Here is a 17949-nt window from a genome sequence, read left to right on the forward strand (position 1 = left end):
CAAGAATGTTACCTAATCTCTCTGAGCCTCATTGAAAAATGGGGATAATAATAATAACAATCATACCTGGCTCACTGGGCCGCTGTGAGGAATAAATGAAACAATGTTGGTTAAATACTTAGCATCTGACATCGACAGGGCAGACGACAGCAGTAGTTACTGATCTGCGCATCTTCTAAAAGTCACCTGCTTTGGACCCATCCTCAGGTCTCCAAGGAGATGTCACACTTCTTCTTAGCAATCTAACAACTCTTATGGTTTGCTGTTCTCAGACTTCTAGCAATACTTCCTTGGCAACTAGGGGAGTGGGGGTGAGGGAGGAGACAGCAAAAGTTGTTGTTCTCAAGACAGAGGCAGAATATAGTAAGTCACTCAGTGACTGGCAATTTCAAGTGCACTGGTCATATGTGTCTTTCTTGTATCAGGGTTAAGCACTGGGCAATAGGGCTGTGAATAAAGGGAAAAAACAAACAAACGAAAACACTGTGAGGAGAAAGCCACTAGAGGGCTACCAGAAGGGGTGTGTGGGAAGGAATCCTAGATTCTCTGCTGTTTTCTTGAACCAAAATAGTAACAAGGGTTGGATATTGCTGTTCTTTACTTGGCAAGTGAAGGCGAGAAGAAGGGGCCAATGTAAAAGTTCATTTAAGAGAATACGTATCAACATTTAAACTCTGATATGAGCATTTACTTATTATCTTTCAAACACGGAGCTAGGGACATACTCACTTTCCCCTGAGTTCACAATTGTGAACAGGTCATTTAAGAAATCAGAGCCACAGGCCTGGCGGGAGAGCTCAGGAATGCTCAGAAAAGTCTCCCCCAGCACACCTGTACCACCACCCCCATCTTACCATCAGCAGTTATCAGAAGAGGACTCGAGTTGGGCTCCTCTCCCCTGCCTGTGCCCCTGAGGGCAAGCCACGTCTCAGTGGGGAGCACCAGAGTCTCCCTTCCCTGTGGATTCCTTAATCCGCTTCCTTAGAATGATCCAGAGAAGGTGTGAATACACGGCGGTAGCCTGTGATTTTCTTCGTTGTCAGGAACCTGCAAGCCTCCTTTCATCTTATTAAAATTATACCCTTTCTGGGCTTCCCTGGTGGCGCAGTGGTTGAGGGTCCACCTGCCGATGCAGGGGACGCGGGTTCGTGCCCTGGTCCGGGAGGATCCCACGTGCCGCGGAGCGGCTGGGCCCCGTGAGCCATGGCCGCTGAGCCTGCGCGTCCGGAGCCTGTGCTCCGCAACGGGAGAGGCCACAACAGTGAGAGGCCCGCGTACCGCAAAAAAAAAAAATTATACCCTTTCTGCCAAGATTGAAAAGAAAATCAGGAATTGGTAATTGTATCCCACTCAACCCTTCCAAATTGGGGAGAGTGTCTGATCAGCCCTTCTCGGGTTACAGCGCTATTCACGCAGGGCGTCTGTTTCCACACCACCCCTGACACTCCAAGGTGGGAACCATCCCCAAGGATTAAAATAACATAATTAAACACCAAGTGGCTGACATGGGGTTCGGAGATTTATATACATTATTTAACTCTCCCAATAGCCCCAAGAAGTAGGTATTGTTATTATTCTGGATTTTTTTTTTTTAACTTCTCCCTTTTCCAGGTGACACTTGGGGAGGCAAAGATACCTGACCACAGTTAAACAGCTAGCAAGTTTCAGAGTGGGGATTTGACCCCAGGCAGCCTGACATCAGACACCACGTGGTCAACCCGTATTCTAACGTGACTCTCAGAACTCCATCCAGCTGGGCAAAGATACTCACCATGTTGCTGGGAGGTCTAAGGTCCAGGATACTGCACATTCCCCAACTGTTCTGAGAGCAACACATGTGGCACCCAGGAACCAGTCGGCCATGTGGGGCTTCAGTCTGGCCCCCGAGGCCCTCTCCCTGACCCTGGGCTGGATCTCAGGAGGGACTAGAAGTTATTTCAGGCCATAGCCACACCCTACGGTTTGGCTTGCCAAGAAGTAGAAAGGGGTAGATGAGTTCACCTGCAGGGTTGACAAATGTTCTCAGCAAATGAAGCTTTAACTATTCCATCTTAAAGAGGCAGCTATCAGTTTCAGCCGTAGCAGAGCCATCACTTAGACAGCAGGTGGCGATACATCTGGACTCGTGGCAGACGATCTTCCTTCCTCTGCCCTTCCTTGCACTGCCCTTTTCCCCCTTCCGCTCCCTTCCCCTCTGTCCCCTGTCTACCCAAGCACTGCAGGATTAGGCCCATTACTCCTTCAACAACTTCAGTGATCAGGATGCTCCAGGGCCCAAATGATCCTGAGAAGATCCACCCAAGAAAGGGATGCAGAGACCCAGGGGGACCAGATGCTTCTCCTTACACTGCGTTGTCAGTGGCTGTCAGCTTCCCCTTTCTGTGTGTCAGACTCTCAAGGACAGGGACTGTGCTCATTTTTCTTTGGATTTCCAGTCACTAACGTAGGGCCTGATACATGCGAAATCAATTCATATTGAAGTAAATTGATTAATTAGTCATTTTTCTTGAAGATTTCCTCATAACTGTATTTCACTTATTGGTTTCATATACCTTCCATACCAGAAGTGAAGTCTCAAAGAAAGTCAGTGCTGTGTATTTACCTAAGTTTACAACATTTATGCCATCCCATCACACAGCTATCCACGCTCACCCATCTGCGTTAGCATGTAAAATCCTTGAAGGCAAGAGCTGTATCCTACTTCCCTTTAAATGTCCTCTGCTGTGCTTTGCACGTGGTCAGCTTGGCGGTTGTCGAGTTGATCTATATAATCTCTAATAAGCGGAAACCCTATGCTTAGATGGAAATGCTCACCCAAGGCCATCTACAACTTATGCTAAAGTTGTATAGGAGTAGACTTCTAATTTTACCAAATTATAAAAAAAGATTCCTTGAACAGGTTTCACAGGAATTCAGGGGATCGAACTACATTGTAACAGGAGTGTCCTGTCTTCCTCTCTTGGAAGGCTCCATTCCCAAAGCGGAGGCTACATCTTGCCACTGTGTGTTGAGTTCCCACAACAGTGCACGACCAGGACTCTGCTTTCAGCCCTATTCAGTCTACGTACACATATCAGAGTGCCTGCATTTCCCTGAGAGCCTGCAACTCTTTCTCCAAGACCAATTTCCATCATTGTTGAAGTCAGGTTTTGATCAGATATCCTGCCAGGGGTGCTATGTGGACCATTCTATTTTTGCTTTTGTACAAAGCGTCAGAATTTTTTGCCTATGGGTTAGGATGGCCAGAGTCAAGCCAAGACAGAAGTGAAGTAGGAGAGAAGAAAGGAAGTCAGTCCTAAACAAAAAACCAAGAGAATGCAAGACTGTCGATGGCAGGGTATTAATGCCACTGAATTGAACACTTAAAATATGTATATGTATAACTGATACACTTTGCTGTACAGCAGAAACTAATGCAGCATTGTAAATCAACTATACTCTAATAAAAAAAAGATATTGAAAAAGAAAAAAAAACTTCCGAAAATACTGAATCATCAATATGTTGGTGTTTCCTCTTTCTGCCATCCACTAGAAAGGGAATTTTAGTTGTAGAAATGCATACATTGAATCTGCATGGTTTTAATGAATGGGATTGAAAATTTAATGTATATTAAACTTAATAAAATTGAGACAGGATGTGTGCTAAAAAAAAATGGCTAAGATAGTAAACTTTATGTTATGTGTATTTTACCACACACACACAAAGACTGTCCAAACAAGACTGTAGTGGGGGGATGGATAGCCGTCCATAATTGTTTCAAGTGTGTGTGCTAAATCAATTTGTGAACGTATTTAATCTGCTAAAATACATTTGCAGTAAATGAAATTGACCTGACATGTGCCAGAGATGTCTTTTCTTCCATCTTTTTGTTGTTGCCAAAACACCGCTCCATAAGCATGGACTTTAAGTCTGTCATATCCCTCAGAGTTATCAATTTTAGGATAAGGTCCCTGGCGGCCTTATTTGACCAGATTCAGTTTTTTTGGAAGATAGGATTTTGGTTTCTCTTCATGAGCACATTATCTCAGCTTATACTCAGGTTTGTGGAGCTGTAGAAAAATTACAGACTGATATCTCTTTAGTTTCAGATTAAAAATTTAACACAAGAAAAACACGCCATGAATCAAAAGCATTCTTCTCCTCACATGTCCGTTTTATGTGGGTATCAACCTGTATTCCGAGGAAGGTAAATTATGCCTGTAACTGTGAACTCGTACATTTTCTGTGTTTAGCTGAATAGTTTGATGGAATCAGCAGGCACTGGTGGCAATTTCTATACTTCTTTAAACACAGGCATCAGTCAGGACACAGACCGTAAGCATTCTGAAAAAGCCATACATTAAGAGGGAAGAACTGCTCGAGGAATCACAAATATTTATTCTAAAGCAGGTCTTAGTCCACCTTTCTTCTGACTCGGGGTGTCTGCTGACATCAGTCATTTATTCAACACCCCAAACCCATTCCAACAGGAGCCAGTTCATAATTTCACTTGGCAGTCCACCCTGATTTTGAAAGGAGAAAAATCCAGATGGAAAAAACAAATAAATGTCAAGCACTTGAAATTATATGGCTGATTATATGAGTCTACAATGGACCTAAAGAAGATTTAGAAAGTGTTTCTGATGGCAAGATACAGTGGAGCTGCCTGTCAGTAACCGTGTGGCACCAAGGGAACCCTCTGCTATCCTCATCCAAGAAGTCATCCATACGTAACATCCCTGCGTGACGTCATCTTCCAAGGTGCTAATGAAACTGTGTGTGCAAGGGCTTTGTAATCCATAAATCACTATATAGATGCCAGTGATTATTTGAATTTTAAACTATTCCTTAGGGTTCTATAATATTTCTATTTGTTTTCTGAGGTGGGAAAGCTAGACCGTCACTCTGAAGCTTCATGCCCTACATGGCGTGAGGAAGGAGGAATTAGCGACAGGCGACAATGTCCCCACAGCCCTCATCTAGCACCCAGCACAAATGGCCCATCCATTAATTGTTGTCAATGGGTGAGTCTGAGTAGGGCAGGCAGGGACCTGCCCACAAGCACTTTTTGAATTGGAAGGACATTCAAGATAACATTTTCAAAGAGGGTTGTACTGTGATGGAGAAAGCAGGGACCTGGGATTCAGGTAAACCCAGGTTCAAACCTGGGCTCTGGAACCTGTGAGCTGTGGAAACTTGGATAAGTTATTAAATCACAATTTCTTTGTCTATAAAATGGGAAAATAATACCTTCACCCTGCTGGGCACAGTGGAGAATAGCTGACCTAGAAGAAACACTAAAATCATCAACAGCCAACACAGCTAGGGGAGAAAAAAAAATTCCACAGATTAATCAGAAAGAAAATAGAAAAATATTGACAAATCTTATTTTCCAACTCGCCAGGTACCGAAAACAGATAAAGATGACCTCAGGCATGTTTGGTGTTCCTGAAGTAGAGAATTCAAAAATATGGGACAGAAGGAGTAAGTATTCAAAGATACAATGAAAGAAAAAATTTCCCAAAAATGTAGAAAAAATGGAATATGCAGCTTTGAAAGAACATACTATGTTCCAGGAAATTTTGATCTAGGACAACACACAGTGAGTCATACTCTGATTCAGTTTCAAGTATCAAGAAAATCTTTAGACATCCAGGCAGAAATGGCAAATAATCTACAAGGGATTAAAAAATGGTGAAGAATCAGATTTCTCCACAGCAACAACTAATGCCGGGAGACAATGTAATAGTGTCCATAAAGCTCTGAATAGAAGGAAAAAGGTTATTTCAATTTCTTGATATTTTTCATAATCTCTTAACATTTCAACGGTAATCCTCAGACCTAGTTGCACATTAGGATCCTTGGGGAGATTTTAAAACTTACCCATGTTCAGTGGCCACCCCAAACCAGCTAGATCAGATTCTCTGGGAGTAGAGCCTGGACTATGGTGTGTCTCAAAAATGCACCAGGTAACTCTAAGTGCAGGTGATTCTCAGGCAGGCTACTCAAAGTGTGATCCGTGGATCAGAGTATCAGCATCACCCGGGAGCTTGTTAGAAATGCAAATTCTCAGACCCACCCCAGACCCATAAGAATCTGTATTTTAACAAGCTCTCCAGATCTGGATGCACGCTTAACTTTGAAAAACCTTACAGAAGAATCTCTCTCTCTGTCTCTCTCAACATTTTGTTCACTTTATTAATGTTATAAAGATTTGCTGGTTCTGCAAAGGGGTTAATTATCTTTGGGTGCGGTGACTTATTGTCCCATAGAAGACCCTTTATAAGTGTGAGTGACTAAGTGAAACAGAGACCAATCCTAGTGGAGAATGCAGTTCAAGTCCCAAGGTCTCTGTGTAGTACTTATGCTTAAGTTTCCCTTTCAACAAAGGCAGAATCTGGAAACTTTTTAAACTCATCTTTAGAAGACTAGGTAGGTTTTTCTAAGTTGACAAATGTTTTCGGCCAGAACCAGAAGTTTCTTGAAGAGGAATATTTTAGGAAAAAAAAAAAATCTCTTTTAGGAAAGAAGATCTAGACCTATATTATAAAATATTTTAAAATTAATAACATTTGGATTTTAGCAATGACTTCAGTTTCACTTATTTCTTTTACAAGAGTAAAATTAACTTTATTTAAACATAGGAGGCACAGAATGATCCGTTTTAATACAGGTATTTCTGTATCTATCTGCATATATGCAGAGAAAGATGTTTACCTGATGTTATTTATGAGTGGGTGAGATTTGAAGTGTTTTGTAAACTTTTTGTTTGTACTTTTCTACATTGCTGACATTCCTAAAAATGTATACTATTTTTCCAAAAATACTAAAGTTATTTTTCTAGTAAAAAAAAAAAACAACCCTCATTTCATTAATTTGCCCAGGATGATCAGGATCTGCGTACCAATTCACATCAACCAAACTCACAGAGACTGTGAATCAGAATCACAAGATATTAATTAACATACCCATTCCTTAATCTAAGACATGGCATCTGCTTCACGGTGACCATATGTACTCAGGAGTCTAAATTACATATTAAAATGTTGCTTGATGAACAATGTCTTCTCAGGAAATGTCTTCGGAACTATCATTGACTAATGGTTTGTCCTTCACTGAAGTAATCATTCTTTGTAAAGAACTGTTTTCTCATCCTAAAATCAGGACTCCGTTCTTCCATCCTAAATATTTATCGTAAGGTCTAGTTTCCCCAAATTGTGACTGATATTGCTTACACTGGAGGAATTTCCAAATCACAAATGCAAAAGGGTCATGCTGGCAACATTGTCTTCATCCCAAGCATAAAATTAACATCCACGGTAGCTACAATATCAGAAGTTGGCATCTTATCTTTATGTCTAAATCTTGGGTGTGCCCAACTGGGGACGATTTGAGCCTTCTGAGTACCAAATACATGTTGGTTTTTCTAAAAAGTTCATGAGGAACAAAAAGAGTAAATGCAATGTAAGGAAGTAGAGCCTGCGTTGTTGGTTTTTTTTTTTAAGATTTAATGAAAAACATGTTAAATTCAATCCCAAGATGATTAATTAGCGTTAGCATATCTCACTTATTAAAAAGAAATAAACATTCCACTCCTTTCTTGAGTTGGCTTCAGTTGAACTCTTTCATAGGGGAGATGGGGGAGGGGTCTTTCTACTCTACTGGTATAAATGCTCCAAGATGTGTTAGTGTCATAAGTCAGGAACTCAACTCAATACTAGGAGATATTATTTTCTGTGCAAGTATTTACTATCTTGCTCTAAATTTTAAGTAATTAAACCATGCTGTATCAACTAAGTTTAAAAACAATTATTATTCTACTGATTTTATGTATATGGACTTTAAATCCTAGTAGGTTAGAATTCTAGTTCTCCTGTTTTTAGCTGGAGACCAAGTATAAAACAATCCTCGATCTACTTATTTTATAAAATAGGAATAATATCACCTACCTACTTTTTAGGGTTTTCATAAGGTTTACAAAAGTATTAAATGTTTAGAGTACATGTAGGAGCTCAATAAATGAAATCCATCTGATAATTAAAGGTGTTTAGAAGTGCCTATCCACAAAATATTCTCTGACATAAATTGTACCTTGTTCTTAGAATGTATATATATGCATAACTAAATCACTTTGCTGTACAGTAGAAATTAACACAACACTGTAAATCAACTATACTTTAATAAAATAAATTTTTTTAAAAGTTCATCAAATTTTTGTTTGAGAAAACCTTTTCTCCCGCTTCTCATTTCTTAAATCATTGGCCACACTTGGAGGAGGTGGTCAGAACATAGAAAAGGTACAGGTAATATCTAAATCATTCTCAGTCAAAATTCAGATGTAAGCAAAAACACATCCACTTAAGTTTACTTGGTTATTTCCCTAGAAACTAATGCATCATGTAATGCATATAAACACACATTAATAGTGTATTTTATACATTAATATAGAGCATGCAAGGACATAGAATATGTTCGTCCTCCTACATCTGTGACAGTTTATTTTTCTTCTTCTCCTTCTTCTTCTTCTTCTCTTCCTTCTCCTTCTCCTTCTTCATTTGTCTTCTACCTATTTCCTCTCATCTCTTATAAATTTGGGTTCTTTTCTCTCTCTCCTCTTTTATTGGGGAAAACACAGCCTTGGCTATGCAAATGTTTCTCAAAGTTTTAACTCCAGTCAGTATCTTTTTCTGGAACTACACATCTGCTTTCAACTACCTGCTTGGCATCTCTCTGTGGACGTCCTGATGGCACATTAAACTGAATATACCCAAAGTTGCACTCATCCTCATTTTCCCCCAAACTAGCATCTCCTGAGAATCTTATGTCTAAGACCAGAAATAAGCTGGTTTTGATCCTTCCTCTCCTGATAGCCTATATCAAAGGATCTTAAGTCCTTTGCCTTGATGTCCTAATTATCTTAATCTGTCCTTCCCATTCCTATTTCTACCTTTCTACTGAGAGATTCCTACCTCAATTTTTATAAAAACCTCCTGACTGGTTTCCCTATCTCCAGTCTCCTCCCACTACAATCTAGCCTACAAATGAAACCTGGATGAATCTTCCTAAATCACAAAAGCAATAATTTACTTTCACTGTCAAAATCTTCCATTGTGAAACAGAGGAAATACAGACTCATACTTGGCATCTGAAGGTTCTCTACCAGATGTGATCAAGTTATGAGCCCTATCGCCCTCTAGTCCTTTGATCCCGAGGATGCATAAATAAATGACCCCACAGGGACTTCCCTGGTGGCACAGTGGTTAAGAATCTGCCTGTCAATGCAGGGGACACGGGTCCAAGCCCTGGTCCGGGAAGATTTCACATGCCGCGGAGCAACTAAGCCCATGTGCCACAACTACTGAGCCCATGTGCCACAACTACTGAGCCCATGTGCCGCAACTACTGAAGCCCGCGCGCCTAGAGCCCATGCTCTGCAACAAGAGAAGCCACCACAATGAAAAGCCCGTGCACTGCAACGAAGAGTAGGCCCCACTTGCTGCAACTAGAGAAAGCCCACGTGCAGTGAAGACCCAGCACAGCCCTAAATAAATAAATAAATAAACAAACAAATTTAAATAAATAGCCCCGCAAAGCCAGATCTGGCTTGCCCATGTAATTTTCTTTGGCTTGCACAATGGCTTTATAAATTTTTAATTATAAGTTGCTTATTTTGAATTAGTTGCTAATATTTACACATTGGAAGATTTCACAAAAATCCAGATTCTGGCTTCTCATGAAAGGTTAGAATATCTGGCAACTTTGGGTCCACATTCCCACACGACAAGAGGGCTGAAACTAGGCAGTGAGTGCCTGTTTATGAATGGAGAAACATGACCCAGGTCACCACAGCCTTCATCTGATTGGTATCATTCAATGCGCTACTGGCTTGGTGTCTGTAGGCATGTGAATTGATGAAGTTTGCCCTATACCACCTAGAGCTCCAGCCAAGTATATCGTTCCCAAATGCATAGTATGTCCTTGCTATGTTATTCCATCTTTCTAGAAATGCCTTCTCCCTCCATCTTTCATGTCTTTAAGGCCCATTTCTAACACTGCATCCTCCATGAAGCTTTCTCTACCTCCCTGTTGGACATCACTGCCTCATTTTCGTTCCTCTGTTAACACTGTGTTGTTCTCTTATGGCCCATTTCTCATTCTCTGCTGGATCGGCCATTGGTATCCTTGATTTCTCCCTGTTTTTCAGGGACTTGCATTGACAAACCCCTCAGGCTTTCTTGAGGAGGGGTTTTTCCTCTTGACCTAGACCTTCTTCCTCCTCCCCTAGAGACTGAGCGAGTCCCTCTTCCCACCCACTTTCCCCTCAGGGATCCGCCTGTCTACGCAGCAGAGATGCCTTGTTCTGCTTGGTAGTAAAGGCCCAATTCAGCAGGTGAGCCTGAGGTGAGCAATACCTGAGTGTGTACATTTGCCCAATTCTGAAGTTCAGTGTTAGGAAACCCACTGTTGCCACACATCTAAACCAGGATTTCCCTTCCAGGTTTTATCAGCAAACAAAACTAATATTTTCATTTTCATCTGATGGAATACTTATCTCACAACTGCTTTCAAGCTCGAGCAGGGAAAAGAAGGGGTTCTCATGGGGAGCCTCTAACCCTAACAGTGAGGACTCATTCTTGAATCTTCTGCAGCTCCTAGCAAACGTCATTGTGCAGATACTCAAAAAACATTCATCAAACTGAATCAAAAGATATAACCAATGTGCATAAAATTCATAGAATATAATTCTTCTTAGGCTTATGTCCCCATATATAAACTGTGTAAATAATAACTTAAACGTCTGTAAGATTGACAAAATACAACATATGCCGTATATAACAGAAAATATTTGTTTCCTATTTACATTTCCATTGTATGTAAGTCACTGCACATCATAGCATATATCGAAAAAAGGAAAATAAAGGAAAAAGACAAACCTTAGAAGTCAGTGAAGAAAGCATCCCACGAAAGGATAATCAGCAGTCTCAAAGCTCTTGTTTCTTGCTCTTTTCAAATTTTCTGGTTGTTTCTTGACGAATGGTATCATACTCCAAAATGGCCATTTTAGAAAGTCTCTGTAAGTACTGAGATGGTGCTCCAGTGAGAGGATCGCTGAAGCCAGAACCTGTAAAGAAAAAACCCCAAAACTGTTATTACAATTAAATTAAGCACACATGAATGATATTCTCTAAGAGAGTATACACCAAATATCTGTTCCTCAAATCACCATTAAACACCACTAGCTCGGGCGGGAGGGAGGGAGACGCAAGAGGGAAGAGATATGGGAACATATGTATATGTATAACTGATTCACTTTGTTATAAAGCAGAAACTAACACACCATTGCAAAGCAATCATACCCCAGTAAAGATGTTAAAAAGAAATTAAGCACAGCCAAACGAAAAAACAAAAAACAAAAAACCACCACTAGCTCTTCATATAACACATTCTTTGAAGTAGAAATGAAAGCTACTTAACTTTCTAAAGTGACTGGGATGGCAAGTCATCTCAAAAAATATTTAACTAAAAAATGCTTAATGTTTATATTTAATGATATAAAACTGAGTCTGTCGTATGCTTCTTAAAACATGGGATGGCTGTGGAATTTATTCCAAAATAAAAGGCATGATCTCCATAAAGAACTCATTTCATACCTTACATGCTTATCAAGCTACTGTCTCCAAACAAAACGATTTCTCATAAATGTTGAGGTGAAAGAGTAAAATTATAAAGTAAAATAAGTCACTCACTAACTGAAACAGCATTAATCAAGCTTCTATTTTGAAGGATAGTAATAACAATAATAACAGATAACAATTATTGAATGATCTCTCTATTTCAAGTATTTTTCATCTATATCATCCACACAACAATACTATGAAGTAGGTAACTAGTACTATCTTGGATTACAGATTTAAAAAAGAGTTTAGACATTGTTAGAGGCAGGATTTAAACCCAGATGCATCAATTTGGAGTTCCCATGTAATCACAAATATTGCCCTAAATATGTAATATGTATAAATACTTTTATTTGGAAGCATACAAGGCTTTGAAAATAATACACTGATCCATATTGCTTTAAAATACTATTGTTTAACTTCAGTTTCACGTGCCAAAAACAAAAATTGACCTCAATTCTCCAATGTGGTTGGAATTTTTGTTTGTTTTGTTTTATTTGGGTGTGTAATGAGAGTGGGAATTTCAGACTGAGAGTAGAAGGGAAGAATTGATCAGGATTCCAGTTCTTAGCAGTAAGATGGACTTGACACTTAGACTCTCTGGCTACAAAATAACTAGATTCTAAGCATTAAGCAAACCTCAAAAAACTTTAAAGAATTGGTATCATACAGACCAATACAATTAAGTTGGAAGTTGTTAATAATAAGTCTTAAAATTCTCAAATATTTAGAAATGTATACACACATTCTAAATTATTCATCCATCAAAAAAAGAAATTGTAATAAACATTAAAAATACTTGTAACTAAATGATAAAGAAAATATTACAAAACTTGTGTGATGCAACAAAAGTTGAACATAGAGGGGTTTATACCCTAAAATTCCTGTGTTAGAAAAGAAGACTGAAAATTAGTAAGCTAGATATAAGATATATGTTAGGAAAAGAATAACCCAAAGAACATGGAAGACAATACAGGAAAGAGGAGAAATCAATGAAGTAGAAAACAAACTTACAATTAGAAAGATTTTTAAAAAGACAAGAGTTCTTCACTGAAAAGACTAATAATAAAGGAAAACTTCCAGGTAGATTAATTTAAAAAAAGACAGAAGGCCCAAATAAATAATATGAGGAGAAGTATAGGTAGAGCAAAGACTAAACTTTATGCCAATAAATTTGAACACTTAGACAAAATGCAAAACATTCTAGAAGATATAACTTACCAAAATTGATGGAAGGAGAATTAGAATGCCTTAAGAGTCCTAAAATTAAAATAACTGAATTAATATTAAAAGATTCCTCCAAAGAAAACAAGTGATCCAAATGATTTTACAAATGAACTCTATCAAACTTTCAAGGGAGAGATCATTCCAATTTTAGGTCATATCCTTCAGAGAATAGAAAAAGCAGAATACTCCCCAGTTCATTCCATGAGGCCATTACAGTCTTGACACTGAATCCAGACAAGGAGAGGACAGAAAGGAAAATTAGCGGTAAGCTCACTCATCAACATAGGTTTTAAAACCCAATAAAATATTAGCATATTAAATATGGCAGTACACAAAAAAAGATAATACATCATGCCTTCAATGGGAGTATCCAAGGAATGTAAGAGTGGCTTAACATTACAAAATCTACAAATGTTATTGTCCACATTAGAAAATTAAACAGGGGACTTTCTTGGTGGTCCAGTGGCTAAGACTCCGCGCTCCCAATGCAGGGGGACTGGATTCGATCTCTGGTCAGGGAACTAGAGCCCACATGCTGCAGCTAAGAGTTCGCATGCCACAACTAAAAAGATCCCGCATGCTGCAACTAAGACCCTGCACAGCCAAATAAATATTTTTAAAAATATGAGAAATTTATTTAAAAAAATTAAACAGAAAATCACATTCAGAAAAATGTTTGATAAAATTAAACTTTCATTTATATTTAAAAAAACAAAAAACCCAAAACAAAACAAACAAAAAACAAAACTCTCAGCAAATTAAAGTTAAAGGGAACTTCTTTACCTTGATAAAGGATATCTACCCAAAACATATATCAAACGTCATTCTTTATGAGAAGACATTAAAAGCATTTCCTTTAAAATCAGAAACAAGTCAAAGATGCTGACTTTTCATTTCTCTTCACTATTGTATTGGTGGTTCTAGCCAGCTTAGAAAAATCAGAAAAATAAAGGCATAGGATTTGGAAAGAAAGAATAACACTGACATTATTCACATATGATTATGATAATCTATGTAGAGAACTCAAAAATTTATATATATCATATATAATATGTATGTATACACAGTATAAAATGTATAATATATATCAAGAAATAATAAGGGACTTTAGCAATGTGGATCAAATTGCAAAAATTAACTATATTTCCAAATATCTGTAATAGAATGTTAGAAATTTTAATTATAAAAGAATTATGGGGCTTCCCTGGTGGCGCAGTGGTTGAGAGTCCGCCTGCCGATGCAGGGGACACGGGTTCGTGCCCCGGTCCAGGAGGATCCCACATGCCGCGGAGTGGCTGGGACCGTGAGCCATGGCCGCTGAGCCTGTGCGTCCGAAGCCTGTGCCCCGCAGCGGGAGAGGCCACAACAGTGAGAGGCCCGCGTACCGCAAAAAAAAAAAAAAAAAGAATTATGGCAGACTACTAATGATCTTTTCAAAACTTTTTACTCCTTCCAAAACAGGATTTTACTGAGCGCAAGGTCATCCAGGTAGAGATTACATTTCTCAGCTTGCTTCAGAGCTAAGTAGAGCTTTGTTAATAAGTATGAACCAATAAGATATGAGCAAATGTGCAACTTTCTGGTCATCTTTAAATTATAATCCTCTTACCCTAGATTTCTGGGCTTTTTTGTTTTTGTTGGGATGTTTTTGATAACTGCTTCAATCTCCTCATTAGTTATAGGTCTGTTCAGTTTTTTATTTGTTCATGATTTAATCTTGGTAGGCTGTATATTTGTATACATTTATCCATTTTTTTCTAGGTTACCCAATTTGTTGACATATAATTGTTCACAGTAGCCTCTTATAATCCTTTTTATTTCTGTGATCAGTTATAATGTCTCTTCTTTCATTCTCAATTTTAGCTATTTGAGTCTTCTCTGCTTTTTTTCTTAGTCTAACCAAGGATTTGTCAACTTTGCTCATCTTTTCTAAAAACTAAATCTTCATTCTGTTGATTTGTTTTCTGTTCTCTATTTCATTTATCTCTTCTCTAATCTTATTATTTTCTTCCTTCTTGTAAGTTTGGGCTTAGTTTATTCTTCTTTTTCTAGTTTCTTGAGGTATAAGTTTATGTTGTTCATTCAAAATCTTTTTCCTTTTTTTATGTGTTTACCATAAATTTCCCTCTTAGCACTGCTTTTGCTGCAATCTATAGGTAGGTTATATTTCTGTTTTCATTTGTCCCCAGATATTTTCTAAATTCCCTTGTGATTTCTTCTTTGACCCATTAATTGTTTAAGAGTATACTGTTTACTGTAGGAGTTTAAAAAAAGATAATCTGTATCAAATTAGGAAAGTTCCCTTCTCATAGTTTGCTAAAAATATTTTTAATCATGAATATAGAATTTCATTAAAATATCTTTTGCAATTATTAAAGTGAACATATGAGATTTCTCCTTTATTCTATTAATAAGATGAATGACACCGATTGCTTTTCTAACGTTAAATCAATCTCGCATGCCTTAGGTAAATCTGATATGATTGTGTTGCATTATCCTTCTTATGTATCGCTGAATTTGAATTGGTAGTGTCTTGTTTAGAATTTTTACTTCTATTTTATAGGAAAAATTGGTCCATAATTTTACTTTCTTATAATGTCAAAGCTAGGTTTTAGAATCAAGGTTAGAGACCTCATAAACTGGGTCTTTAAGTGTTCCCTCTTCTCCTATTTTCTGGAATAATTTACGTAACATAGTTTGTTTGTTTTTTTTTAATGTTGGAAGAATTCACCAGTGTCAATTCTGTGTCAATTCTAAGTTGTGTTTTCTCTTTTCTTATATAATATTGGTAATTTCTCTCTCTCTCTGTCTCTTTCTCTCTGTCTCTCTCTCATCAGACTTGCTGCACATTTATCAATTTTATTCACATTTTCAAAAAACTAACTTTTGGCTCTGTTGATTTTGTCTACTGAATATTTGTTTTCTACTTCATTGATTTCTGCTCTTTATTATTTCTTCCTTCTATTTTCTACATTTTAATTTGCATTTCCCTGATGACAAGTGATGTTATGCATCTTTTCCTGTATCTACTACCATTTGTATGTCTTCTTTGGAAAAATGTCTACTTAGGTCCTTTGCCCACTTTTAAATTGGGTTATTTGGTTTTTTGCTATTGAGTTGTAGGAGTTCCTTATATATTTTGGATATTAACCCCTTATAAAATATATGGTTTCCAAATATTTTCTCCCATTCCATATGCTGCCTTTTCATTTTGTTAATTGTTTCCTTTTGCTGTGCAAAAGCCTGTAGGTTTGATATATCCTACTTGTTCATTTTGCTTTTGTTGCCTATGCCCTATCATCTGTTAAATCTAATCTATTATTGTATTTTTCAGCTCAATAATTTCTATTTATTTTTTATAGATTCTAATTCTCTGATATAATTTTTCATCATTTTCTCTATTATCTTGAATATATTAAATATAGTTTTTTAAATCCCTGTCAAATAATGCCTATTTGGATCTTTTGTAGGTCTGCTGATATTGTCTGTTTCTTCTCTTGGTTTTTGTCATTCTTTGCCTGATAAGTTGTGCTTTTTAAAATTTATTTATTTATTTACTTATTTACGGCTGCATTGGGTCTTCATTGCTGCATGTGGGCTTTCTCTAGTTGTGGCGAGTGGTGGCTGCTCTTCATTGCGGTGTGTAGCCTTCTCATTTCAGTGGCTTCTCTTGTTGTGGAGCACAGGCTCTAGGTGCACAGGCTTCAGTAATTGTGGCATGCAGGCTCAATATTTGTGGTACACGGGCTTAGTGGCTTTGCGGCATGTGGGATCTTCCCAGACCAGGGCTCGAACCCGTGTCTCCCGCATTGGCAGATGGATTCTTAACAACTGCGCCACCAGGGAAGTCCAAGGTATATTTCTTTTAATGTCTGATAAGTTTTGATTGAATGCTTGAGACTGTGTACACAAACCTGTAAGGCTCTGGTTTATCTTATAGTTTTCCAAAGAAAATTTAATTTTCTTCTGGTAGGCATATCACTTTAATCCAGTCAAAACTGGGTTTTAACACAATAAATAGAAAGTGTAAAAGGATGAGCTAAAGATGAAATAAATAGCATGCCAAATGTCAAAAAAAATGGGGTTTTAGCCTTTTTTAAAAGCTAGTCTATTGTATGCCGTTATTACAGTGTGTAGCTCTTCAACAGTTTCAACTGAAAGCTTGTCTTTGCCAAGGGCTTTCCATCTTGGCAAGCCTTAAACTCCCTTCAACTCCCACCTCTGTCTCCCTGGCAAATGCTAAGTTACTGAAATCTCTGCTCAGTCCTTTAGCCTCCAAGAAGCTATTTTCTGTTTCATGTCCTAAAATATTACCCAGCATACATGTCACTTAGAAACAGGCAAACACCTGTTGGGGAATTTGCTCACAGACATTTGGGCTCAGTTCTCTGCAGTTATTCCTTCAGAATCTCAGCCTTTTGAGTTGGAAATGATTGCTCTTGACAACTTAAAACACTGTTTTTTAAATACTTTTATTATTTTATATTTTTTTAAAAAATGTTTTCACTATATTAATATATATGTAATATATTACTTTTATACTTATTTTATATATCATAAAATATATTTAAATTATTATTTTTATTTATTTATTTTTTGCAGTACGCGGGTCTCTCACTGTTGTGGCCTCTCCCGCTGCGGAGCACAGGCTCCGGACGCACAGGCTCAGCGGCCATGGCTCACGGGCCCAGCCACTCCGCGGCATGTGGGATCCTCCTGGACCAGGGCACGAACCCGCGTCCCCTGCATCGGCAGGCGGACTCTCAACCACTGCACCACCAGGGAAGCCCTAAATTATTTTTTATGATTAGCTCTTACGTGAATTCTTGGTAGTAAAGTTGGTCTGATATAAGTTATTCCATCATAATCAGAGATGGAAGTTCTCTGGGCCATTTTTTTGAAAGGTGTGACCACATGATCCTTTCAAACTTTAAATCAGATCACATTAAAATCATTCTTCTGTTAAAATCATGTAATCGCTCCTCATTTCAATCAAAGTTAAATATAAAGTCCCTTTCAGGGCCCCACAAGGTCAGATACTCCCTTACCTCTCTTACCTCATCTTCC

At 38.1% G+C, this 17949-nt stretch overlaps 1 protein-coding gene across 2 annotated transcripts in view; it reads right to left on the bottom strand.

Moving 5' to 3' along the window:
- The window catches only part of C17H8orf89 (chromosome 17 C8orf89 homolog), a 78234-nt gene that overhangs the window by 29388 nt on the left and 30897 nt on the right, over positions 1-17949 (bottom strand). Inside the window, exons 1-2 of one of the 2 annotated variants that reach the window (XR_004040176.2) lie at positions 12877-13554; positions 10930-11102 (exon numbers count right to left, since the gene is read on the bottom strand). Coding sequence is in view for 1 of the 2 variants with exons in the window: in XM_060287475.1 (XP_060143458.1) it covers positions 10963-11102 (140 nt within the window). In the remaining variant the exon portion in view is untranslated. Of the gene's footprint in view, positions 1-10914; positions 11103-12876; positions 13555-17949 lie in introns of those variants that run through there. The other variant, XM_060287475.1, reaches the window with a different exon arrangement.

This window comes from Globicephala melas, chromosome 17, assembly GCF_963455315.2.
Source record: "Globicephala melas chromosome 17, mGloMel1.2, whole genome shotgun sequence".
NCBI classification, from domain to species: Eukaryota; Metazoa; Chordata; class Mammalia; order Artiodactyla; family Delphinidae; genus Globicephala; species Globicephala melas.